Genomic DNA, 27,380 nt, shown 5'->3' with positions numbered 1-27,380 from the left:
TGGCTTCATCTGCTTTTGGCAATTACACGTTTACATGAAGCCCACATTCTCTCCATGCTCATATTCTGGTTTTTTTTACCATGGTATTTTTACATTATTTTTTACATGCTATGTTTACGTTAATATGGCAATCATTGAGTACCATAGTAGACTATTACAATCTCTCCACCACAGTAGGGTGTAAACGTTCCTTATAATATGACATATTTTCTCCTCGTGCGCCAATGAAATCAAAACAAGGTTACAGTAACAGTCTTCGGTATCCGTGATTCCACGCCCAGCCGGAGCAGCTCTCTCCTCTCGTAATAGAAGACTGCCATATAGGAACCGAAAGACAGAAACACAGATGCTGGGCCGCCCTGCTGTCAGTACAACGGCGCGCGCACTCACACACACACATAGAGAGAGAGAGAAAGAGAGAAAGCGCGCGCGGAGAACAGCGTGTGTACGGTGACCCAGAGCGCACGAGCAGAGCGGCTGGTGAGTGTGATTTAAGCCGCGTCTCTAGGCAACCGGCCCGTCTGAGGACCATCACCTCCCGTTCAGCAGAGCTGCACCGGGACCGTGTTACAGTAAATATCCGGTGCATCATTCCATCATTGAGCTCTGGTATGGACTAGCGGCTTTATTCATACAGCAGCGCACGGCGGAGCGTCTGTTTGTCGGTAACATGCCGCAGAAATCCTAAAAGGAAACCTCGCCGTTCTGTCCGGATTGTTTTTGTTCTCGTGGATTAAACTTGTGTCCGGGATGGGGAAGGAGCAGGAGCTTCTGGAGGCGGCGCGGACCGGGAATGTGGGGCTGGTGGAGAAGCTGTTGAGTGGGAAGAAAGGATTGCTGGGCTCGGGCTCCGGCTCCATACCTCTGCCCGGGTTACTCAGGTATGAAAACAGACCGTAGCGGACAAGTTTATGTAGGCCTATGTGTGTCCGAAATAAAAGGGCTTTCCGGGAGTCCACCGGTTCCGTGCTGTTTATATCATTACAGACAGAGCGAATGCAGTTGCTTGAGCAATGCAATACATCACACACACACCCACTCTAGGCATCCCCGACCCACTGCGCCCCCCATACACGGTGCGTGCGTGTCGGGATATATAGGGGAGACCGCTGTGACACATTTGGTTTCAGCGTCTGTAACTCCGAGTTGTTTTGCGTTACATGTCTCAAACTTTGATATGAAATTCCCATATCTGTCTGAAACAAATTCAAGCAGTTTAGAAATCCACAACTCATCCTTAAAATGTGCTCATTAAAGTCAGTTACAGGGAGTGCTGTTGTTTGACATCCTAATAGACTTTCACTGCGAGAAAATCTCACGCGTCCCCTCTGGAGTTTCAGAGGAGATCTCGATGTCTCAACTGTCTTGCCAAGACACCAAAAGTCTGCGATTATGGTAGTATTAAAGGGATAGTCGACTCCACAATGAAAATTCTGTCATTGTTTACTCATCCTCATTTCATTCCAAACGTGTAAAACTGAATTTCTTCTGGGGAACATAAAAGAAAATAGTTTGAGACATGACTTAGTGTTTTTGTCTATACAATGAAAGTCAACTAAAGCTGTTTCATTACCAGAATGGTTCACCTTAACTTGAGCATTTCTCATCAAATACTTCCAAGACCAAATGATCTGGGCTGTACAGTAGATACTGTCCACATTCATGTCATAGCTTTGTACCAAAGGGGGAATGGGATGGGATTGTGACGAGGGGGGCCCACCATGGTCCTCTCTGATATAGCTTACTCATTTGGCCTGGTGGAGGGTGGTGGAGCCCATCCATAAAAATTTTGTCCCAGGCCCCAGTGAAATGTAATGGCAGCCCTGCTTTTACTGTATGCCAAGGACTGCCTAATTTTTATGTCTCCTGAGGCATTATATAAGAAACATCTGAGACTAAATTGATACTTAAAGGGCATTCTCCCAAAAATTTAAATATGGTCATTTACCTTCATGTCATTCCAAATATGACTTTTATTAAATAAGATGTTTTGTAAAATAGCTGTGTTTTTGTCAATGCAATTAAAGTCAATTGGGTTCAATATCCATTTTTGGACCCCAGTTGATTTTAACTACATGGGCAAAAGTCTTGTTCTTCCTCTTCTTTTTTTTAATTAACCTTTTTTTAAAATTGCAGAACGTAAACAAAGAAAAACAGTTTTAACGTGAAATCACACCATTAAAGCATTAAAATCTTGTATTTTTGTTTTTGTGAATAAGTCAGATGGATGCATGCAAATTGCATGCAATTGAATGCAGTTCACATGACATTCAAGAGATAAATGATAAGGGTTTTCATAATAAAATATAATATCTTTGATAACAAAGGAGTGGTTTAATTGTAGCGCTAAAAATAAAAGAACTTAAAGAACCCAATTGTATTTATTCATTCATTCATTCATTCATTCACATTTTTTAAATATATCAGACAAATATCTCTGAGCAGTAAAAGTTTCCTTTGTTATTATTAATTCTAATGAATTGGTTAATGAGGCCTCATAAAAGGAGAAGATCCTTCTCTCAAAACAAACTTTAACACTCTGTACTGTTAGTAATATAGAGTAATTTCTCCTGTACCTAGTGCGTGTTGCTCTGTTCACCCTGTGTGATTGATGTGTGATGTTTGATCAGCTGTGCATGCATGTGTTTACGGTTCTCAGGTATATGATCCCGGGGACACGTTCATCTCCACATCAGTATGTATAATGACAACTGTGTGGAGCAGATAGAAGGAAATGTATGCTTCGGGAATGGCCAGGCAGAGATGGGGGGGAAGGGCACCTGGGAACGACATGCCTGCTCGCGTCTTTGAGAGCGAGAGAGGCTGATCAAGCCCGGCTCAGACATCGGCCACCTCACTGGTTAAAACAGCGAGTACAATCAATGCTGCTTGTTTGCTGTCTGGACAAAAGATCCCTCTGCCTGGTAATAGGGCATTTTTCCAGCGGGAACGGCTGACATTATCTCACCGCTCCTCTAATTTAGGGCTCAGAAGGCATTGTTCTGTTGTTTTGTGGTTGATCCTTGAGGTTTGTTTGGTTGGAAAGTCGGAAGTATGTTGTGTTTGTGTTTCTCTCTTATTGGGTCAGAACTGTTGGCTGGAGGAATGGGACAGTGCAGTGTGGGGGGGGGGGGGGGGGTCTGGGTCTGTCCATCTGTCCACGGTGCTGGAAGTTGTGCTTTTTTCTCTCTGTGAGCTCTGCAGTGTCACAGTTAGTGACGGTGCATTGCCCAGAGAGGGTTCACATGGCCTTATCTGAAAATGAGGGTGGATCTATGACAGGCCAAAGGGTCACTTGAAGAATTTAAGAGATTTTAGTGATTATGTTCAGAATAGGATACTAGCTTGCACTATATTTTAAAAAATATGGCATGACTTTATTAAATCATAATCAGAATGATGTCCAGTTATCTATTTGGAAATTAAAAATTTCTATCTATCTATCTATCTATCTATCTATCTATCTATCTATCTATCTATCTATTAAATAAAACAAACACAAAATAAAGAATTTCAATATCTTAATATTTTAATTATTTAATATGATGGGGATTATACTATCATATACTATCAATTATACTAATTATACTAATAATTATATATTATTGGCCATTTTAATATCTGCATATCTGCAGTTAATATCTATGTTAATTCAATTTTGTGTCAAAATGTCTTCTACATCACTGCTGTAATGACTTCTATTTCATTATTGAGCGCATTGCATTGTGGGATACAGTATTCTGTGCAGTGTGATATGTTGTAAACTTGAAAGTTCAAGTTACAGTCTATGAGTAAAATATTATTTAATGGCCGATATTAGAGATTTATAGGTATCGATAAATTAATGATGATTGGATATTTAATTGTGTATGTGTATGATTGTGTATGCTGTGTTTTTGTCCATGCAATTAAAGTCAGTTTGGTTCAATATCCATTTTTGGACCCCAGTTGATTTTTATTATATGGGCAAAAGTCTTCTTCTTCCTCTTCTTTTTTTTTAATTATCCTTTTTTTATTGCAGAACATAAGCAAAGAAAAGCATTAATGCTTCACACCATTAAAGCATTAAAATATTTTATTTGTGTTTTTGTGAATAAGTCAGATGGATGAAATAAAAAAAGAGTAGGCCTAAAAAAATGGCATACAATAGAATGAAGTTCGCATGACATTCAAGAGATAAATGATACGGGTTTTCATAATAAAAAATAATATATTTGATTACAAAGATAAAGAACATTTTAATTCAGTTTTGTCTAAAAAAATTGTGTTTGGTTTTGGCAGATGCCAAAAATCACTGATGCATCTCTTCAGGTTAACTGCACATTGTTGAGTGCATTGTGTAACGGCCAAAACTATGTTTTTGCATGCATCACATTATAGTGCGGTGTGCCCTTTAAGAGACTGATCACTTAACTTATAACGCGTGCTATGTGGTGATGACGTAGAAGGACTACGTGCCTGTGTAATGAGAACCACTATGGATGATAAGTTCGCTCTGCCTTCTTGTTATTATTTTGTCTTGACTTTTATTTGTAACGCCCAGAAAGAGTTAATCTCTCATGTATGAGAGGAGCGCCTTGCCGTGTACCAGCCATTAAATGTGTGGGACACCAACTCTTCGTTTCCATCTCTTTCATTTCATGGATTTAACGAGTTATCCGAGTCAAAGCGTTACAATTGCATGTTGGGATACAGTATTCCATGCAGTGTGCTCCCTCATCTATGTTAATTCAATTTTGTGTCAAAATGTCTTCTACATCACTGCTGTAATGACTTCTATTTCATTATTGAGCGCATTGCATTGTGGGATACATTATTCTGTGCAGTGTGATATGTTGTAAACTTGAAAGTTCAAGTTACAGTCTATCAGTAAAATATCATTTAATGGCCGATATTAGAGATGTATAGGTATCGATAAATTAATGATGATTGGATATTTAATTGTGTATGTGTATGATTGTGTTTTAATTGTGTATGCTGTGTTTTTGTCCATGCAATTAAAGTCAGTTTGGTTCAATATCCATTTTTGGACCCCAGTTGATTTTTATTATATGGGCAAAAGTCTTCTTCCTCTTCTTTTTTTAAATTAACCTTTTTTTATTGCAGAACATAAGCAAAGAAAAGCATTAATGCTTCACACCATTAAAGCATTAAAATCTTGTATTTGTGTTTTTGTGAATAAGTCAGATGGATGAAATTAAAAAGAGTAGGCCTAAAAAAATGGCATACAATAGAATGAAGTTCGCATGACATTCAAGAGATAAATGATAAGGGTTTTCATAATAAAAAAATATATATTTGATTACAAAGATAAAGAACATTTTAATTCAGTTTTGTCTAAAAAAATTGTGTTTGGTTTTGGCAGATGCCAAAAATCACTGATGCATCTCTTCAGGTTAACTGCACATTGTTGAGTGCATTGCATGTTGGGATACAGTATTCCGTGCAGTGTGCTCCCTTATATTCTCCACGTTTTGGCAAAAGTAGTAGTAGGTCATTTTAATATTCTATCCTACTGTCAAAGTCCCTTTAAGGCAAGTGAGTTTGGAAATGCCCCCGGGCTGCTATTTTCTATGTAGGTAAAAGGCATACAAATAAAGCATGTTCCAATGACACAGGCTTGTGGCTTTGACCTCTGACTCACATACACTGTTGCACGTGGGACAGGCCCCACTGCTGTATGATCAATGTTTTGTGCCTTTATAGTGCTAATGGGTTAGCCCATCAATAATGACACAGTGTGAATGCTGCATTAGGCATCACTGCACTTAGAAACACATGATTTCAAACGCTACTACATTCATACTCAGTGCTTAATATGATAATGATTATTGTGCAGTGGTTATTTGTCTCTCTTAAAGTGCCTGAGTCATGAATTTGGACGGAGTTGTGAGACATTAGCTGGATATATATTTTTAGGTCTAAATGTTATTTTTTCCCATTCTCTTATTTTCTTACTAATAGCATACATATATAAAGCAACACTTACTGGGATTGATTGAGCATTATGGATATTGTGACAATGGTGGTTATGGGAAACAAGATGGGATGATCTCTCTCCTTGGCTACCAGTCACTTTGCTGATTGCCTTGTTCTCTAATTTGATTGGTCACTGAGCATGTCAGTCATTCTTTGCAGACACACTGCTGATTGTTAGTTTAACGTATGTTGCCTTCTAAGATACCTTATTTGATTCTAAGGCAGCACTGTATGTACTCTACACAGATAGGGCAATTCCAGAATGCACTTTAACAAGCTCAGTGAAAAAATAAATACAAGGTGACATATCTAAGGTGAAAAAATCTTGACTAAGAATTCTTATATTTTGTTCAATACTGAAAAATACTATAAAAAGTCAATTGTCATCATAAACATGTTATTTGATCAATATTTGTATGTATGCTTAATAGAGTATTGTGCTGTTAGCTTAGCAATGTGCTAACACGCTAATGCTAAATTATCCCAAGTAAAGCTATTTCCTCATGTAGTTGCTATCTATGTAGGGCAGTGGTTCTCAACCTTTTTACTTGATCGAGGGCCTTCCATGTAGGCAGCAAGGTAGTAACTAAGTTTGGAACACACAGTTAAAGTTTCTGTCAGTCATACTACATAAATATTAACATATAAAGATGTTTTTTTAACTATACAAACTGGCTAACAGCTAAAGCACTAAAATATTACAACTAAAAAAAGAAAACTAGAAAAAAATGACAAGTAGTTTGTTGTACGACAAGTCAGCCATCGTGACTTATCCCTACTTGCTAATAATTTGAAAAGAGCAGTTAGCATCTGTTTTCCGTCTTGGCCTGTCTGGGGCAGTCACAGATTCGTCATGTCCCTGCGGTTTATCAAAATAAACATTCAGCACCATTATCCCCCATCTTATCAGGCACAGAAACAGACTGCTGAGCGACACAGACCACAGTGCTGTTGAGCACACCACACAGAGCCATGCACACTTCACTGTCAGAGCCGCTTACTAAAAACATGGACCGCTACCAAACCTTCTGGTCTGGAGCGCAGACGTCAGCTAGTGTGGAGGAGTGTTCTCAGATAGAGAAAGAGGGAGGAGGACGTTTATATATCACCATCCATTAAGAGACGAGTGGACGGGAGGAAGGGGTGGTGTATTGGGGTCAAAGTTCAGATTTGTGGGGAATGGAGTGTGTTCTATGTTCAAAGAGTGAGTGTCTGTTTCTAAGTGCTCGCTTGTGTGTGAGTGTAGTAAGAAAATGACCCTTCCAAGAAAGTTTCACTTTGTACAGTGACTCAGCATGGGAACCAGACAGTTGCAAACTAGTGTTGCAGAGCCAGACTTTAAATTATCAGCATGGTCTACTTTGTGGCTTATTTTGGATAAGAACGGCCCTCATAGAAAAATAAAATACTTTGTGACCATCATGTAAAGCAACCAGCCATGATTTATAAATCTGAAATTCAATTTACCACAGTAATTGACCAGTAAGTGGTACAGTAGCTCACTCAAATAATGCCACAACAGTCTCAGCAATGGTTTGTACAGGCAACACTGATGACCATTACATGTTGAGTTTTTGTTCATCCAAAAATATATATAAATATAATAAATAAATAAATATGGATTATTTCAAATCCACATTAGTTCTTAGTCAAAAACTCATTGTTGCAACTTCGTACCATGGAACAAAGGTTTGTTTCCCAGTGGACCAATGTTGTTATTATTACCTAAAAATTAAATTTTATTAGTTTAAATAAAGCTAATGAAAACAAAAAAATCTAATATAAACATTAGATGAAAAGATTGAATTAAAAAAAAAACAGAACAAGATTAATGAAACTTAAACTAAATTAAAAAATGAAAACTGAAAATTTAAAAATATCATAGTATTAAAAAAAAAGAATGATATATAAATAATAACACTGCAGTGGTCTGATAAATCTTTCTACTTTGAATCCAAGAAGTTACTTGGTCAGGCAATCCCATTTGAGTGCAGTTCTTCATTTGCAAGTCTTCATTTGTAAGTTGCATTGGATAAAAACGTCTGCTATTGTGAATGAATAAATGTAAAGGACATGTAAATTTCAGAAAGGTCTTGCAATTTTTTTGTGCAGTAGGCATCAGATAATAGGGGAAAGATATGTGGGTGCTGAAATAGAATTACTCTACATTGTTTATTTGTTTATTTATTAACATGCTAGAAACACTCTTCAGTGTTTGAAGCAGAATAGGAAGATGCTGTAGGTTTCTTTACTGTCAAGCTCAATTTACTTCAATGCTAATATGTTAAGAGAAAGCTCACGCACACTGCATGAAGGATGTTCATTCAATTGTGTTTGTCCATGTGTATTTCACAGATTAAAAGAACTTCATAACAACATTGTATGATGGGAATCATCTTCTAAACACAATCTTTTCAGCTGGGAATGTAACACGTGTGACGTGTAACAGTTATTCCGTTATCAATTTGTTTTAGCGTTCATAGTCTCAATGCATTTTACAGGTTAAAAGAACTTCATAACAACATTTCATTATGGGAAGCATCATATAAAACACTAACTTTTCAGCAAGGGATGTAACATGCATGTATACATGTTACATGTAACACATTATTCTGTTAACACATTTGTCGCTAACATCATTCACATTCTCAGTCCTTTTCACAGGTTAAAAGAGCTTCATAACAGCACTGCATGATGGGAACCATCATTCAAAACACCGTCTTTGGCAGGGGAAACATGTGAAACGTGTTACATGTAACACGTTGTCTTGTTAACTCATTTGTTGCAAAGATCATTCACTATTTCAAAGCTTTTTACCAGTTAAAGGGGCTTCATAACAGCATTGTATAATGGGTACCATCGTTCAAAACACTGTCTCTTTAGCAAGGGACATAACATATGTTACATGTAACATGTTATCCCATTAACTTATTTGTTGCAAAGACCATTCACAGTCTCAATGGTTTTTCACAAGTTAAAAGTGCCTCCCTCCTGTTCCCTGATCAGTTTAGTTCTTGCTCCTCGAGCTGTGGCAAGATGTGTTAAGGCTAAATGCTCCATGGAGGGAACCAATCTGTGCTAGGGCGGTCTTTGATTAGCTTAGGGTCTGTGTAATGCTTCTGCCAGTGATTGTTCTACTCCTCGGAGCATGCTTTCCTTTTGTTTGAAAAGCTGTCATAAATCAACCTCTCATGCCCTCATCCTTTAGCTTAGAGCAGCTTATGGGTGAGTGTTTTCTGTGCTGATGAATGGCCATCACAGCACTGTTTGGACAAGTATCCTCCTGGTATTAGAGCTCAGATATCTCGTCTTCCCCCTGGAAAGTTCTCAATCACATGGTCAGACATTTGACCACTGGATTAGCTGATTTCATGGAGATTTGGATGGAAAATACCAGTACCATTTGCTTTTAAATCAACAACCTTTTGTGGGCAGCATGACTATGTCCGCTACTGAATGTAACCTACATACCTGGCATATCTGACATTCCCAAGTCACAGGATCTTTTTAACAAGCTTATGGATTTGTGTAATGATGTTGTGGTGTTTAACAAGAAGCAAGAAAGTATTAACTATGACCTTTGACCCTTCCTCTGGAGAAATATGTGTGTGGACACTTTCCACTTTACAAGACCCCTCAAGATGTGTCTAATTTAGCCCTTCAGCCAGGCACCAAGACGTGTGAATAGAGAAAGTCTCTCTCCTCTTTTTTTTTGTCTCTTGTCTTTTACAAATCCCCTGTCTTATCTTTCAATCTCTCTCTTTTTCCACTCTTCCTTTCTTACCTCGTTCTCTTTTTTTCAGTTGGGATCTCTATGCCATTGGTAGCAGGACTTCCACTGTAGTATCGATCAGCTTCGCTCTCTCGCTCCCTCCTGATTGAACCTAAGACTCAACTTACAGTCCCATTAGAGGACTGGTCAGCACTGCCTGCCCAACCGAGGAGAAAGACAATGGGTGCCAAGAGAGCTCAATTACTCTATTCCTCCTTCACACTCTATCACCCCTTCCTCCACTTTTTCTTGATATATACACGGACATATTCATGGAAGCTGTTTCCGAGTGAGTCTAATGAAGAAATTCCCAGACTTCAACCCAAAATTAAAAATAATATTTTTTATATTTTGTGTAAAGAAAATAAAGTATTTTTTTGTGGTCAATAAAGTTCATTGTTCACATGACAATTAAGAATACTGTCCCCCAAATTTACATTCTTATTACTGTATTACAGCGATTACAAAGCAGGAGGTCGTTAGATATTCAAAACATTTTATGTTGCTTTTTTAAATCTATAAAACAGAATTGTTTGTAGTGAACACCTTACCACATTTATTTTATTTTTTAATTTTCATTAATTATGTTTATTTACATTATAATAATATTTTATTTTATATTTTATTATATTGTTTTATTCTATTTTTATATTAAACATTTTATTGTATTTTTGCTTTTATTAAAATCTATATAAATTAAATTTAGTAAATGTAATACCATGTCCACAATTAAGAATATGTACAGTGCCAGAATGCAGAATAGTATTTTATTTCCTAATGCAAAGTGCAATTTTCTTTTTATTTTGAAGTGACATAACACCCAGACATTTTTTGACAGTGTTTGTGAGAATGACCTTTTTGCATATGTTATTTATGAAGTGAATTGGACAGTCTGACAGAAGAATGTTCCAGTCCCTGAGTAAAATCCACTTAAAGCTGAGATAACACCAGCTTATTGGCGTAACACAATTAGCACTGAATATGACATCAATGGCTATTCATGCTCTCTTTATATGTGTGGCCTGGAAGTTGCAGAGTCATATATTTAAACGGATGTACGCATCTCCACTTCAAAGCCTGTCCTGTGTACATTACGCAGCCTTGATTGTTGTCCAGTGTTTGTGCGCAGCCAAATTATGTCCTAGTGATAGTGATGATGATGTGCTGTGTGTGTAAAATGACAGGCCAGGGTTACCGCAATATCCCATGATGCTATTTCCTTCCAAATGAGCTGGCCTGGCTCAGTCACACACATGCTGATAATGATTGCTTGATATAGAGAGCACAGGATGTTAGGATAGTGCAGAGATGCATTCACATGTGTTGAAATATTTATTAAAGGGGTCATATGACGTTGCTAAAAAGAACATTATATTGTGTATTTGGTGTAATGCAATGTGTTTATGTGCTTTAAGGTTCAAAAAACACATTATTTTCCACATAATGTACATTATTGTTGCTCCTCTATGCCCTGCCTTTCTGAAACCCAAAAAGGCGGTTTTTACAAAGCTCATCGGTCTGAAAAGCGAGGTGTACGTTGAAATGCCAGCTATCCAGTGCGTTGTGATTGGCTGAATACCTCAAGCGTGTGATGGAAATGTTATGCCCCTTACCATATTGTGATGTCTTGTCCCGGTGCGACGAGACAAAAACAATAAAACCCATTACAAACGAGGCATTTGCTGCATCCAATGGGGACATAATTACTGATTATAATGACTTATTCTGTCTTTTTACGAGTTGCGTTACGTATCGCGCCGCGTAAACATAAAACCATGTCTGCATTTGTGATCGGAGAAATGACAAACAACAAGCGCTACTCTACACTGCTTAAAACTCGCGTTTGAATCGTCAATGGCAAATTCTTTAAATATAAAAAACTTACTTACAGGCTGTGAGTCAGACTGTCCTTGCAAAGTTGGAACTGCCCCACTTTATAGAAACAGACACCGGCATTGTAGGCTCCTCTCACAGGAAACAGTCCTCATCCTCCGCAAAATGCACTGCACACATCTGAATTCTTTGGTTGAACTTTTCTGGAACAGTGTTGTAAATACAACTTAACCACTGATTTCTAGTTGTGTCCTTTTTTGGAAGGCCAAACAAAGTAGTTTCGCTTTCACAACGAAACACACAGTGTCACACACGGTGGGCTAGAGTGAGCGGTGGCGGGCGGGCTAGAGTGAGCGGAGGCCGGGTATTCGACAAAGGAGCGTCCCGCGGGCTTGCGGCAACCACATGTGACGACCCCGGGCTGAACTCTGCTTCATCCACGGTGAAAGCCGATCCGGCAATCCACAGTGCGAAGTTGATGTATTTCCTCAGCGACCAGCACGGATCAGCTCTAGGCATGACGAAGCGGATATCGTCCTCTTTTGGAAGACCAAACAAAGTAGTTTCGCTTTCACAACGAAACACACAGCGTCTCCACGACATGGCGGCAGCAACAATACTACAACTAGAATAAAAGGTATGCCTTCTTTCTTTTGCGTGAACATTTGGACGGTGTTATGCAAATCTTCCCATATCGTGACGTAGACATGTGGGGGCGTGTTCGAACGAGCCGATTTAGGAGGGCGTGGTTGACTCTTAACTTTTATAAAGAATATCGCTTTGGATTTGAGACTTTAGTCTTTGCAACTTTACAGATCTTCTTTATGCGCCAAGAGCTTGTGACACTCCAAAGAGAAAGGAAAAATTGAAATTGCATCATATGACCCCTTTAAAACATCAGTTTGGTATATACAGTATATATTTAAATTCAGGCTACCCCTAGTACACCCAAATTCTGCTTATGAGAAGGACAGATGTCCAACTCTCTTTTTCCATCGGTGTGATGGGAAATTTTGTTATTGCACAGGACATTTCTTTGTATGTATACAGTGTTTTAGCAGAGCACTGATACACTGACTCACTAAATGAATTGTCTATTGAATTTCCTCATGCACATCTGTGCGTGTTCTACACAAACTAGCATCTGTACTACCCATTACCATTACCCTTTTTAAATAAAAGAAATAGCTTTGAGCCTTTACTTGCCTTTACTTGATTGTATGTTCATTAACTCAAGTACTTGAGACTCATTATCCGATTAAATTCCTGCCATTACTTGTCTGTGTTTGTTTTTGGGTACGGATCTGGAGACTGGCATTTACAGCAAGGTCATAACTGGTGCTGGTGTTATTTGTCAGTGATTACATAGGGGAACAGAGACTCATGGGAACAGAGATTTGTGAGAGTGTTCAGAACTGTTAGAGAGTGATATATGCTGTGGCAGGCAGTGTTACAGAAATGTTTATGGGTTGTAGTATTGATGAGCTTGAATGGCTGCTCACTGTGGTATGTGGTAATGAGCAGGATTTACAGTAATTCTGACCCACTGATCTGTGAGTATATTTAACATGCACATTTATATAAATTATGCATGCATGCATATATCAAACACACATATACAGACGTTAGTGCACCTTCTTCATCCATTAGTGTGTGTGTGTGTGTGTGTTGTCTTCATTCACTAGGCTCATATAGAGCAAAGAAGACTAATCTCTCAGGCCATTTGAAACAAATGAGCCATTCTTAAGCAGTCACACACACAATCTGAATCCCAAAATCTCTGGCTGTGTTCAAAATGAAATACCAGCCTACTGCTAACTGAACAGACGACTGAATATTCTACACTGTACGCTGCCAACTAAAAATAGTATGTGAACAGTATGCAGTGTGAAATAAGACAGTATAGGCCTATGCGACATGTCATATGACCTCATTATTCTCCAGAATTAATTCAGCAAGTTTATGTAATCGTTTTACATGTATCGTCTATTTTGAATTGTTTTCTTTCTAAACATTTTTTTGTAAAAAATGTTTCGTTAATTAAACATTTTATTATTTTATGATGTATTTTATTTTATTTAATTAAAATACTATACTAAAATACTAGTACTAACATGATGCATAGTCTACTTGTACTTTATATTTAAGAAAATGTACAGTGGCAGAATGCAAAATAGTTTCATATTTCCTTAATGAAAAATAATTTTTTTACAATTTAATATAATCTTGAAATGATAACATTAAATTTATACAGTGATTAAAACAAGCATCAACTGATGTTGTTAGTATACCTTGAAGGTGGAAAATGAAACACCGATTGTTCCATAAACGAAACTTGAGATGAAAAATTCTGTCATTTTAGAAACTCTTGTGTGTTTCTGATCACATCAAGAATCAAGAATAAGATGTTAAAAGTCATGGTTGATATTGGCAGTTTGGTCGGTTCATCACACTGGAAATGGAAGGTCATATTGAGGGCATTGCACATTTTAGCAAAAGTAGTAGTAGGTCATCTGGGTATTCTATGCATACAAAATTTGCAAACTTTGCACGGTATAAATACTATAATGCTGAAATATTAAAATTAATATGGTAGTATGCAATTCCGAAACATACCCACTCTCTCTAACAACATGTTTTGTGCTCTTTCAGTGATTTTATTTGTAACTTTGTGTATGTTGTGTCTGTGTTCATGTGTGTGTTCAGAAGTTAAAAGCTGATTCTCTCTCTCCTATAATTGCTTGTTCGTCTGTATGGCTGCTTTTGCTGATGTAGTCGAGTGTAGGCAGAGGAAATAGGCTGTGATTCTGAATGAATATACTGTATGTTCATGTATAATGGCATTGAGCCCAAATGCACTGAAAGTAATTCTCATAACCACTGACTACCACACATACAGAACATTTCTGGTGCAAATATATTAAAAAAATCACTTTATTTAATACATATATTTTAGCTTATGTCATACACCATGCTAATTTGTGTATTTATGTCGGAGTTCGTGAAGTTATCTGTGACCTATATAGTCTCAGTCTCAGACAGACTTCCCATGGACCACCCAAAGTCGGTTCACTGTCTGATTTAAGAAACTTTAATTAAACACACATTAAATGTTTTGTTTTGTTTTATTTATTTTATTTACTTTTCGCGCTTTTGTAAAACTTGATTAAATTATTAAATACAATTTCATAAAACCATTTCCAGGTTATAGGAAGCACAGCCTTGTTTAAAGCACTTCTTGACAAGTAAACTAATTATCATAAGGTATCCATGTTGTGTGGTATATTCATGACAATTTTTGTCCAGATTTGGCTGCAATGAGGACCATACTTTATATGCAAGGCTTTCTGTGAATTTATGAAACAAATGCCTGGTTTTCCTGCGTTTCATTCAGATGTGAGTAGCACAAGATAAATGACTCTTTTTAAACATTGTGAAATATTCATGGCCCTCAAAGCACAACTCCTCTTATTTTTTTCGGCGCCATTAATTTTAAGCACATTGAAGGGCAATTTGATAGAGGTCTAGTGGCATACTGAACAAACTACATGAGAGAGATGGAGAGAAAGAAACATCCCACAAACCTCAAGTGTGTGCTTTATTCTACGCAATCTGTTTTCATCACACAAACATCACCGCTGAGAGAATGAGAAACGCGACCCAGGGACAGAATGAGGGAGGAATGAGAGAAGCAAAGAAAATCTCACTCCATCTCTGTCTGTCTAGCCAAGTGGATCTCAGATAGTTTTACCTCTAAGATCCAGAATTTACATTGAACACTATGTGGCGACTACAAAACAGAACCAAATTTGTTTAACGTACAAAAATATCCTTAAAATCAAACATCTAAATGTATTTGAGGCACTATATATAAATACTGTATAGGCTATTAGATTTATTGTTCAATTTAAATGTACTTGTTCTCGGTTAATATGGGATATTAGAGACATTGGGAATTTAACTGTGTGTGTTCATTTTCTGGATTTTTATATTTAGATTAAATTTTTGCCATCATCTAAGTCTCAAATAAAGTTTTATAAAATAAATGTAATATTTAATATATTTATATAACATCTCACACAAAATAATGCAATTAATATTATAGAATTATTTTTATCAGCAATAACTGAAAATAATTATTTAGCTTTGTTATTTTTCCCTGAGGTCCGAACGGGCCTCCAGACCATTTTTGGGTCATGACCCACCAATGGAGAGGACTAGCTGTGTTTTTCTCTGTGTGTGGTTGAGAGGAAGGCAACCTTTGCTGACTCAGTTCGCCAGAGCTGTGATCCCTGAAATAGGGCACAGCTGGAAGTGTAGGGCGTGTGTGTCTTTGTAAAAGAGAGACAGATGCTCTGAAAGAGTATTCCCAGACAGGATTCTGGATGATTTAGCTGGGAGCTCCTCTGTCAGACTAAACCTCAGACACACACACTTCACTAAGAGAGCCCTCTGGGCAAAACCCACTCCTGTCTGAGAGCAGTCACTGCTGCTGAAATCATATTTTGTCATGGAATGAACAATCAAAATTGTAATATTCTTTTCAAGTTTTAAATTATGTATTTTGAATGAATAAATGGGTTGTTTAATTTTACAATATATGTAACCCTGGACCACAACACCAGTCATAAGGGTCAATTTTTCTGAATAAATAAGCTTTCCATTGATGTATGGTTTGTTAGGATAGGACAATATTTGGCCGAGATACAACTATTTGAAAATCTGGAATCTGAGGGTGCAAAACAATCAAAATATTGAGAAAATCGTCTTTAAAGTTGCCCAAATGAAGTTAGCAATGCATATTACTAATCAAAAATTAAGTTTTAATATATTTACAGTAGGACATTTACGAAATATCTTCATGGAACATGATCTTTGCTTAATATCTTAATGATTTTTGGCATAAAAGAAAAATCAATCATTTTGACCCATACAATGTATTTTTGGCTATTGCTACAAATATACCCCAGTGACTCAAGACTGGTTACGTGGTCCAGGGTCACATATAGTATGAATTCCTAAAGCCACTTTCTGCCATCTTTATTCATTAATGTATTTACTTGTCAGCCATAACAATGTCTTATTTGAGGACAATTCTCTGCATGTATTTGATTCATTCGATCAATTCATTGACTCATCATGCATGTCATGCGATCAATATCAATTGATTGACAATCCTTAAAGAAACTGGTTTGTTAAGCACTGTGGAAGCTTCTGTCACGAAAACAAATTCCTCGTATGTGTAAACATACCTGGCAATAAAGCTCATTCTGATTCTGATTCTGATTAACATCTTGAGCTCACCCAGAGGTCAAAAGGTCAAAAGAAAAGGATGTGAATGCATGACGGGAGCATGTCTCTCATTTACACTTACTATGCTGTTTCCATCTCTCTGTCGGTAAAGCTGTGTTTGCCATCCATTTTTTTTACACAGTCCTGCACCCACATGCATTCATTCAGAGTGTATGTGTGTATTAGTTTTTTTTATGTTTCTATTGAACTGTATTGAACTCATGTGGTACATGCTGTTAACAGCCAATAGAGCCTGTCTTTGTTGCCACAAGTAGCAAAGCTCAAAAAAGATGGAAATGATTGTTATTGGTCCTAGGCCAGTATTTTCAGATGTCCTCCATGTTGTAAAGTGGACATATTATACACTTTTGGCATTTTATTAAAATAAATAAATGTTCCTCTGAAGTCTACTCTTAATATTAAGGTGCAGTCACATTTACCATTGTTCAGTGAATTTTTGTGTTGCAAAATGCATACATTTCAATAGGAATCCACACAATTGGGAATTCCGTGTGATGGCAAACAATTTCCCCATGCAGAGTTTGCAGCTAGTTCAAGTTGGTCACATGGATATGGCACATTGACCAACAGAAATCTGCAGTGTAATTCAGTGTAACCTGTGCTTCATACATTGCTACACTATTGACCTTATTTGCCTGAGAAATGTCAACAAAATTTCACAAATGTGACATTACTTTGGTTAGGACATTACCTTTAGTCAAGGCTTCTTGCACCAGAAATATTTTTATCAAGTTTTACCTGACTATTTGCCTTAAACCTTTCTGTGAGCTTACGAATTAAATTTTTTTTTGCTACTGTACCTTTAAAACTTGTATATGTAAATGACCTCTGTTATGATTGGCTAATGTTTTACAATGTTATTTAATAACTATGAATGGCCAATATTTGTGTGTAGAGGTTGTGAGTGTAGTACATCTACACTACACTGTCTTTTTTGGCCCCTATATAGGGCCTGAAATAAAGTGTAAAGTGTTGACAAACATTCAAGCACATGTTTGCACGAGAACATGTATTCACAAATTCACTTATTGTTGTCATATGAAATCCTAGAGGTTTACACTCTGCCTAAATTGGGGGATGGGTTGAGAGAGGAGTAAGAGCGAGAGAGAGAGGAAACCAATTATATGCCCAATAACAGTGTGGTATGGATTTTCCTCTGGGCTTGTAGCCAATCCCTCTATCTTCCTTTCTTTCTATCTCTCTCCCCACTCTCTTTGTCTCTTCCTCCGTCTCTCTCTCTCTCTCTCTCTCTATCTGTCTGATGTATGCTTGATTAAGGGAGGTGAATGAGCTATTGAAATATGTGGCTGTTAGTATGTGATGGGAACGATCTGGGACATTTCATCAATACTTCTTACGCTCCTCAAAAACTCATTCACAGACGTCTCCACAAGTATAAAGAGACCACTACAGAGTGAAGAAACAAGCTGAAATACATTCGATAAATCAATTGAGCCATTGAGCCATTGTTCTTCTGGAAAGCTAGAAAGCTTTTGTCATTATCTTCACTGTTAGCAACAAAGGAACTCTATCAGTAGTTTAATGATCCAAGATCAGGAATGCAAAGATTGTAGAAAAATTGAAAAAGAAGTGTTTCAGTTTTATTCTAAACTTTATTCTTCAGATTTCTCTTCCGATGAATCAGATCTTTTTTTTGCTAAAATCCAGAACTATATTCCACGTATTGATGACTCTTTTAAAGTTTTATGTGATTCAGAGCTTAGGATTGAAGAATTGGATTCAGTCGTGGAAAAGATGCCTTTGAACAAATCCCCAGGGACAGATGGACTTACTAGTAATTTTTTAAATTTTTTTTGGGTGGATTTGAGAAATGTATTATTTAGTTCCCTGACAGAATGTATTAGAAAAAAAGTGTTGATTGAAAGTATGAAGCAAGGTTTGATTACATTGATTCCCAAAGCTGGTAAAGATAAAAGAATTTTAGACAATCTGAGGCCTATTACTTTGCTCAATACTGATTATAAAATTTTTTCTGGGGCTATCGCTGCTAGGCTGAAAAAGGGTATTTCTAATATAATTAGTGAGACACAATCAGGGTTTCTGGGAGGAAGGTCAATCCATAATAATATAAGGTTAGTTTTAGATTTACTTGATTACAGTAGTGTGGTTCAAGAGAGTGGGTTTCTGATTTTTTTAGATTTTTATAAAGCTTTTGATGTCGTAGAGCATCCATTTATTTTGAAAACCTTACAGCATTTTGGTTTTGGAGTAAGATTCATAAATTTAATTGAAATGTTATATAATGGAATAAATAGCTCTGTAGCACTTGGTCATGGAACCTGCACAAGATTTCCAATTAAAAGGGGGATGCGACAGGGATGTGGCAGCTCACCATTATTGTTTATAATGGTTGCTGAGCTGTTATCTTTATTTATCAAAAATAATGGTTTTGAAGGCTTAACAGTGTTGGATAAAGTTGTTTGTATACATGTTGCATAGCTTGGTAGATTGGGTTATCCTTGTCAGAAGTCCTTTGATCTAGCCCCAAAAACCATGTTACTGTTCAAAAGTTTTTTTTTTAAATGTTTTATGAAGAAGTTTCTTATGCTCACCAAGGCTGCATTTATGTGATCAAAAATACTGTTAAAACAGTAATATTATGAAATATTATTACCATTTAAAACAACTGATTTCTGTTTGAATATATTTTAAAATGTAATTTATTTTGTCATGGCAAAGCTGTTTTTTGTGGAAACTGATACATTTTTACAGGAATTTGTGATGAATAGACAGTTCAAAAGAACAGCATTTATTTGAAAATAGAATCTTTATAAATATCTTTACTGTCATTTTTGAGCAATTATTGCGTCCTTGGTGAATAAAAGTAGTAATTTCAAAAAATAAACAAACAAAACACCTTTATTGACCCCAAACTTAGTGTACAAACAATATTTGCTTACAAAGTGTTTCAGCCTAAGTGTGTGTGCCTATAGAGTTTGAAAACCAAGATTTTTGAAGCGAGAATGCGGAGTTCTTGGAAAGCAGAGGACAGTGATGACAGTGACGATGAAGACCACATTTTCGTTTCCTCCTCCTAAGCTGGTCTAAAGCACCTGTCTGTTCATCCAATCTTTAATTAAACCCACTGACTCTTTTAGTTGTCACTCACCTGGCACTGCATAATAGACACACAACTCCGCTATACTGTGTGCTGTAGTCATTTAAATGATGAGTCATTGTTAAATTCAGAGCTAAACGTGTGCGAGTGTCATATGAGTGTCATTTCTGTTGCAGCGTTTGAGTGCCTGTTTTCCCGCAGGGCTGAAACAGTAAAAGGCCCCGTAAAGTAGAGCTGCAAATGGCTCTGTGAAACACTCACTTAACCTCATGATACCACCATATTGCATCGGTACTAAAACTACAGTACACCAGCTTCAGACTGTCTGTGTGTGTTCATGTGGGTGTGTGCTAATAGCAGCAGTTAATTTATGTGTGTATTGCTGGTTGGCCCTCCTAAATGCTGTTCCCCATTTTAGTTAGTCCTTACTGGTTAAACACGCAACAACAGAGGACTAGTTGTAACCTGTTCAGCATAAATACACACTCTATTTGTCAGATGTTTGAACACTCACGCCATTGGTTGAACCACAAGTTGGGTCCATGTTGGGTCACTCAAACAAAGATTTGACCGCAAGGTGTAGTCTGCCTTCTTTTGTTTGTTTGTTCTTGTACTTTCCTGTCATTTGGACCTCAAATGTTATTTGTAAGGTTATTTGGGAACTTATGAACAGCCAAACATGACTCTAATATCCTAATGAGCCTCCTACTCAGCTGGTCTAAAAGAAAAAAGAAAGTGAGTGAGTTTGTTCCTTTAGTGCAGATTTGTTTTGCATTGTTGTTGTATCAGGCTGGGAACAGCTAGATTTAGGGAACAAGCAGAAACTCCTCTAGGTGGAGATTTTACTCATAGAATATGAACTTGTATGTTTCTTTTGCATTTAGTTTTAGTTTTTGAAGTTGTGGTAAAAAGCGGTGTTGTGTTGTTAACTAAAACTATTAAAATCGTTTTCAGCAATAGAAATAAAGCTGAAATTAAATCAAATATGAATATTAGGTGAAAAACTTAAAGGGGTGGTCACTTTTTGAACTTTAGTTAGTGTGTAATGTTGCTGTTAGAGCATAAACAACGTCTGCAAAGTTACGACGCTCAGAGTTCAATGCAAAGGGAGATATTTTCTTTTAAAGAAATCGCTGTTTAAGGACTACAAAAAAACGGCTGATATGGACTACAAAAGCTTCTTCCTGGGTTTGTGACATCTCTAACCCCGATGTTTACATAAACCCCTCCCCCGGGAACACGCAACTTCCTGTAATGGTAAGGGGGCGTGACATTTCCGGACAACGTGCACTAGGCGGTTAGCGAATCACAAACACACTGAGCCCGCTAACCAATCAGAGCCCATTGCATATTTCTGAGAAAGGGGCTTCATAGAACCAGGAACTCAACAGACTGTTTTGATGAGAATGGAAACAGCGGTGTAGAATAAAGGTAAAATATGTGAAAATAATGTTTGTTTGTTTTTTAAACGAAGCATGAACACAATCAAGCTTTCGAAAAAAGCTGATCAACCACCCCTTTAAACTTAAAACAATGAATGAAACTGAAGTTGAGTTTAAGTTGACATAGTAAAATTCTAAAACTAAAACTGGCATAGAAATGAATATGTTTAATATAAATATAAAAAAGCACAGCAAAATTACTAAAACTTAAAAATGGAAACTAGAAATATAAAAATAAATGGTAAATAGATGTAAGGTCTGGTTTTTTTCATGTTCTTGTTTTCATGTCTTTTATTTTGTAATTTGATTTATGCTGTTAGTGATAAGCTTCCCTTGCCCTCTTGTATTCCTGCTATTGGTTCCTCTGTTCAATATGTCAAGTTCTGATTGGTTGTCCTAGTCACGTGTCTTGTTTCGCATTGGTTGATTCATGTCATGTGACCTGTATTGTTTGGTATGAATAGCCCTCATGTTGCCTTTGTTCTTTGTCTAGCTTTAAATTGTGTAACCTGCTGTTGGTGAGTCGTGTTTTTGTTTATGCTAAGTCTGTCTCTGGTCAAGTCTGTTCATGCCATGCCATGCCATGCCAAGTCAAGTCTGTTTCAAGTCTGTTTCAAGTCAAGTCTTCTTTTGTTTGGATGTTTGGATTTTGGATTTCAACTTGTTTAAAGGGGTCATATGATGTTTTTTTAAAGATCATTATTTTGTGTATTTGGTGTAACAGAATATGTTGACATGCTTTAATGTTCAAAAAACACATTATTTTTCAAATACTGTACATTATTGTAGCGCAGTCTGCTCTGATTGGCCAGCTGACCCGGTGCATTGTGATTGGCCAAACACCGCAAGCACTCGTCGGAAATGTAACGCCCCTTACCATAATCGCAAGCTTCATCTTTCAAAATAAATGTAAAGACAGAGCCCGAAAGGGGCATCTACTTTCGGAAGGCCAAATAAAGTGCTTTTGCTTTCGCCTAGAAACACACAGCGTCTCCCTGACATGGTTGCTTCAACACTAACTGCAGTTACTGAAACCACACCTTCTTTCTTTGCGTGAACATTTGGGCGGCATTATGCTAATATTTCCACATAGTGAGGTAGATATGTGGGGGCGTGTTAGAACGAGCCGTTTTAGGGGGGCGTGGCAGAGTCTTAACTTTGATAAAGAATATCTCTTTGGTTTTGAGACTTTAGCGTTGCAACTTCAAGGATCTTATCTATGCACAATCAGCTTGTAACACTCCAAAGAGAAAGGAAAACTTGAAATCGCATCATATGACCCCTTTAAATAAACTGCACTTGGGTTCATCATCACAACTCGACTCCAGTGGACTAATTGTTACAATAGAAATATTTACATAATAAAAGACTAAAATGTAATATGAAAACTTAATTAATTATTATTAACTTGATTATTAATTAATATGAAAATATAATTAAAACACATTACTAAAACTTAAAATTGAAAATATAAATATTAAATAAAAATATTTACATAATAAAATTACTAAAACTGAAATAAAATAAATAAAGCTTAAATAAAATAAATACTATAAAATATAAACTTAAACTTGGCAGCTAACTGAAATTTTTTATTTTTAAGTTGAAGTACTAAAGTGACTAAGACAGAAATTACTATAAACAAAATAAGCTTAATAAAAAAGGACAGAAGCACATAACAGAATTACTAAAACTAAAATAAAATATAAAGTAAAGCTAAACAGAAATATTTTCAATTAGTACTATAACTAAAAAAATAAAAATTGAACTGAAATATATAAAAATAAAAGCTAATTCAAAATTTGAATAAATACTATAATAGTATTTGAATAATACTATATAACACTGCTTAAAAATCTTTTGGTATTTTGGTATACCTTTTTTCTGGTCTGTGAGTATGTGTGTGTGTGTGTTTTGGGAGCACTCCTTCTGGACTGCCTGGAAAGGCTGTAAATATCATAGGAAACTTTTTTTATTAAGAGACACTGCAATGCCAGTCAACTAAATGACCAACCCCCACCATCCAGCACATTCACAATAATCTGTGAGTTTATGCAGCTGAGATTTGAGTTCATTTAGGTTCTGTGCATTTGAATTTTGTGACTATGTGAGTGAAGCGTCCTTCACCCTGCTCCTCGCACTTATTCACAGTGATATAATGCTGTTCTTTCACAGCATGCACAATCAATCAAATTCTGGGGACGTTCTGCGTCTGGACCCATTTTTGCTCTGTGTCTGGACCCATTTTTGCTCTGTGTATTCAAGAATTTAGGCGCTTGATCCATACTTGCTTGAATGTTTGAATCCCATTGCATGGCATAATGAAAGTAGGATCTGTGAACAAATTATGCTAGAGCTTTTCTCTTTACTTTTCCGAGTCATTTTTTGCAGTTACTTCCATGTGTTGTCAAGGTGATTTTTAGTGAATGAATGTAGTCAGTTGTCCTCAAGTCCATACAGTCCTTGCAGAGTAAACGCAGTATCGTGTCCCTATAATGTAAAAGAAAACAAAAAACAATATACTGTTGTCTTATTTTCAATAATAATTCAGAATTAAATGTAATTAAATTAATTTTAATTTGATTCAATATATATATTTTTTTATAGATCTGTACTTTATACTTTTTGAAGCCACTGAATAATTCCCAAATTCCCGTCATATTTATTCTGTGTGTAACTCATTTACTAATCACGGGAAATCAACTAAATTAGCAACTAATCCTTTTTTGGCCTCCATACCATGTATATTTATAGGCATACAGTTAAAGATGGCACAGAAAAAGGCAGGGGAATAGAGGGGCTGAATTATTTGCCAAATTCACTCTTGTACCGACCCTGTAAGCTGGCAGAACCACGTCTCATTGTGTCAGAGCATATTTACATTTACATTTATTTATTTGGCAGACACTTTTATCCAAAGCAACTTACAGTTGAGGAATACCACATGTATTCACATAAGCATAAGCATAAGATGGCAATAAACATAAGTGCCCACCACTATACAAGGTTTCAGTCATCATTCAAAATAGTAAAAGCTAAGACAAGAAGGGATAAAGGATAATAAGAGAATAGAAAATGAGAAGGCATAGAATTATTATTATTATTATTTGGAATTTATTTATGAGGAGGCAGTTAGATGCTCACAGAAGTGATTAGTTTTCAGTTGTTTCTTGAAGATTGTGAGGGATTTGGCTGTCCGGATGGAGTTAGGTACACCACCAACATGGTACAGTGAAAGAAAACGTCCTGGAGAGTGATTTTGTGCCTCTCCGCAATGGGACCACGGGCCACCGCTTGTTTACCGACCACAGGGTTCTGGAGGGGATGTACAGTAGACGAGTAGTAGAGAGCGGAGGTAGAAGATGAGAGAGATGAGAAGTGGTCTGACATGGGCTCTTCTTGGGCTCATTGAAAACAAGACGTGCTGCTGCATTTTGAATCATTTGCAGAGGTCTGATTGCACATGTTGGTAGTCCAGCCAGAAGAGCATTGCAATAGTCCAGCCTAGAAATGACAAGGGCCTGGACGAGAAGCTGTGTTGTATGCTCTGTTAGGAAGGGTCTGATCTTCCTGATGTTGTGTAGTGTGAACCTGCATGATTGTGCTGTTTTTGAAATATGATCTTTAAAGGTCAGCTAATCATCAAGAATCACCCCAGGATTTCTGGCTGAACACGACGGGATATGTGCTATTCACTAACTGCTAGGTGACTGCTACAATGGAAACAAGAAGTCCTTAGACATTATTTAATGGTAACAAAAAGTTCTCCAAAACAAATAATAAAGGTCAGTGATTGGCTGTGGAAAAAATTATGTCTACATGAATGCTGCTTGTATTCTCATAAAAGAGGACCAAGAAATTTGAGCATTTCACTGGGGAGGATTGAAATCACAGTGAGAGGAACTGAATCATGAGACTAGCCTCAGAAATACACACGAGGCGTGTGTGTCTAATATATTAAAATCTGTATTGTAAAACAAAGCTGCACAGCCAAAAATAATAGGCTATTTAAATTTAAAAGTGAGCATATGATTGGACAAAAAATTGTAGTGCAGAATGAGTCATCAATATGTCTGTTTTTGGTGTTTAGTGTTAACTAAAACTATAAAAAATCATTTGATATGAAGCTGAAATTAAATATAAAAATATAAAAAAAACTAAAATTAGAAATGTTGAGAGAAATTTGAAAAATAAGTACTAAAATTACTCAAACTAAAACTGATAAAAAGCTAAAAAGAAAAATGAAAAACGAATAAAAATAACAAAAACTAAGCACATTACTAAGACAAACTAAAATTAATATAAAAATTAAAGTATAAAAATAAACACCTGTTTTCCCAGAAGAGAAGGACTATATTTTAAATGCATAAATCTCCTAAAAGAAAAATAGTGCAGTTTAAAATAAACATTGAGTATAATATTTATTAAATAATTATATATGTATATTTTATTTAAGAACCACCACAGTACATATTTTTAAGTCTAATGATTGAGAAGAGAAAAACTGTTTAAAAACTGTTCAGTTGAGACTCTGCTCATTCACCTGATTATATAACCCACTTTACCGTCATAATATTATTGAATAGTTTATGCTTTTTCCACTCTTAATTTATTTATTTTTTTATATAAGACAAAACAAATATTTGGTAAACTCCTTTCATATTTCTGTTTTAAAGCTAACCGACACGTTTCTCTTCTCTCTCTCTCTCTCTCTCTCTCTCTCTCTCAGTATGTCTGCTGTGTTGCGATAACATGCTCTTCAGTCATTGCAGCAAGTGTAGAAGATGCCCGTGTGATGTCTGTCACTGCAGAGAAAGCATCTGTCTGTCACTGAAGTGTCTATCTGTCACGAAAGCGTCTGTCTGTCTGAGATTTCCTTTTATAAAAGTGCCTGTCTGTCATTACTGTATCTATTGTTTAAGCATTGGCCTGTCTGTCATCTGTTTTTACACTGGAAAACAACATTGCAACAGGCCGACAGTGGGGATGTATGATTGTAGGTGGTCATTGAGAAATGTTTGAGGAATTAATTCTCTTCCTCAATCTTTTGAGTGACTAACTCTTCTGTAGAAAAAGTGGGGTTGTTCTTGCGCTTAATATGAAGATAATTTAGTGGGAACAGAGAATAAGAGCGAGAGAGAGTGTGTGTGTGTGTGTGTGTGTGAAAGAGCGAGACCAGTCTTTGCATACATCAGCAAATTCACATGGAGAAATGTTCAATTGCTTTCTCTGAATTTCTGCTTGTACGTTTTTCTTATCTTTAGAGTAAAGAGAATTCTGCACTGACTACACACACACACGCGCACACACACACACTAAATGGGGACCCTAGAATTACTATAGACTAACCCTACTATAAAATATAAAATGTGTATTTTTAGAAAATATTATTAATGAATTCATTAAATGTTATATTAATTCTTATTCTGCTATCAAACATATTGATAAAATGACCTGTATTATTTTATTTGCTGTTAATCTGCAGTGTGTAAACATATATTTATAATATCAAATACATGTATTTAAATATAAAATATACAAATAAATGTATTTCTGTCAGGACCACTATCGTTAAAATGATTGACACTTAGCATACAGTTTGGATTTGGCGGAATGGTTCTGTTCTGGGCAAAAACTCGCTGCCCATCCATGCAGCCTGTCATGAATGAGCAGGGAGAGCAGCAATAACCCCCCTATAGGGTAAACAGAACAGAACAAAGCAGATATCATTAATGTTCTTAATTATATTTAAGTGTAACACATTATTCAAGATAAAAAGAAGTCTGATTCAACAAGGAATATCAGAAGGCCAAGTCCTGACTTGAGGAGGAGTTGGGGATGGAGGAGGGTAATAGCGATGAAGCTGCTGAATAATACTGAATAGACCTTATATAGGAATGCCGCGATAGGCGTCATCATATATATATTGAAATGTGTGTGTATATATATATATATATATATA

At 36.5% G+C, this 27,380-nt stretch overlaps 1 protein-coding gene across 1 annotated transcript in view; it reads left to right on the top strand.

Annotated features, from left to right (window-relative positions):
• Positions 1-357: 357 nt before the first annotated feature.
• Positions 358-27,380, top strand: part of LOC107593803 (ankyrin repeat and sterile alpha motif domain-containing protein 1B-like) — a 90,201-nt gene continuing 63,178 nt past the window's right edge. Inside the window, exon 1 of the mRNA XM_016283712.1 lies at positions 358-881. Coding sequence (XP_016139198.1) covers positions 751-881 — 131 coding nt within the window. The 5' untranslated portion in view covers positions 358-750. The remainder of the gene's footprint in view (positions 882-27,380) is intronic.

The sequence above is a fragment of the Sinocyclocheilus grahami genome, unplaced genomic scaffold (genome assembly GCF_001515645.1).
Source record: "Sinocyclocheilus grahami isolate Dianchi unplaced genomic scaffold, SAMN03320097.WGS_v1.1 scaffold1.1, whole genome shotgun sequence".
In the NCBI taxonomy this organism is placed as follows: domain Eukaryota; kingdom Metazoa; phylum Chordata; class Actinopteri; order Cypriniformes; family Cyprinidae; genus Sinocyclocheilus; species Sinocyclocheilus grahami.
The sequence above is the reverse complement of the archived record's forward strand: the minus strand, read 5'-3'. Positions and strand labels throughout refer to the sequence as shown.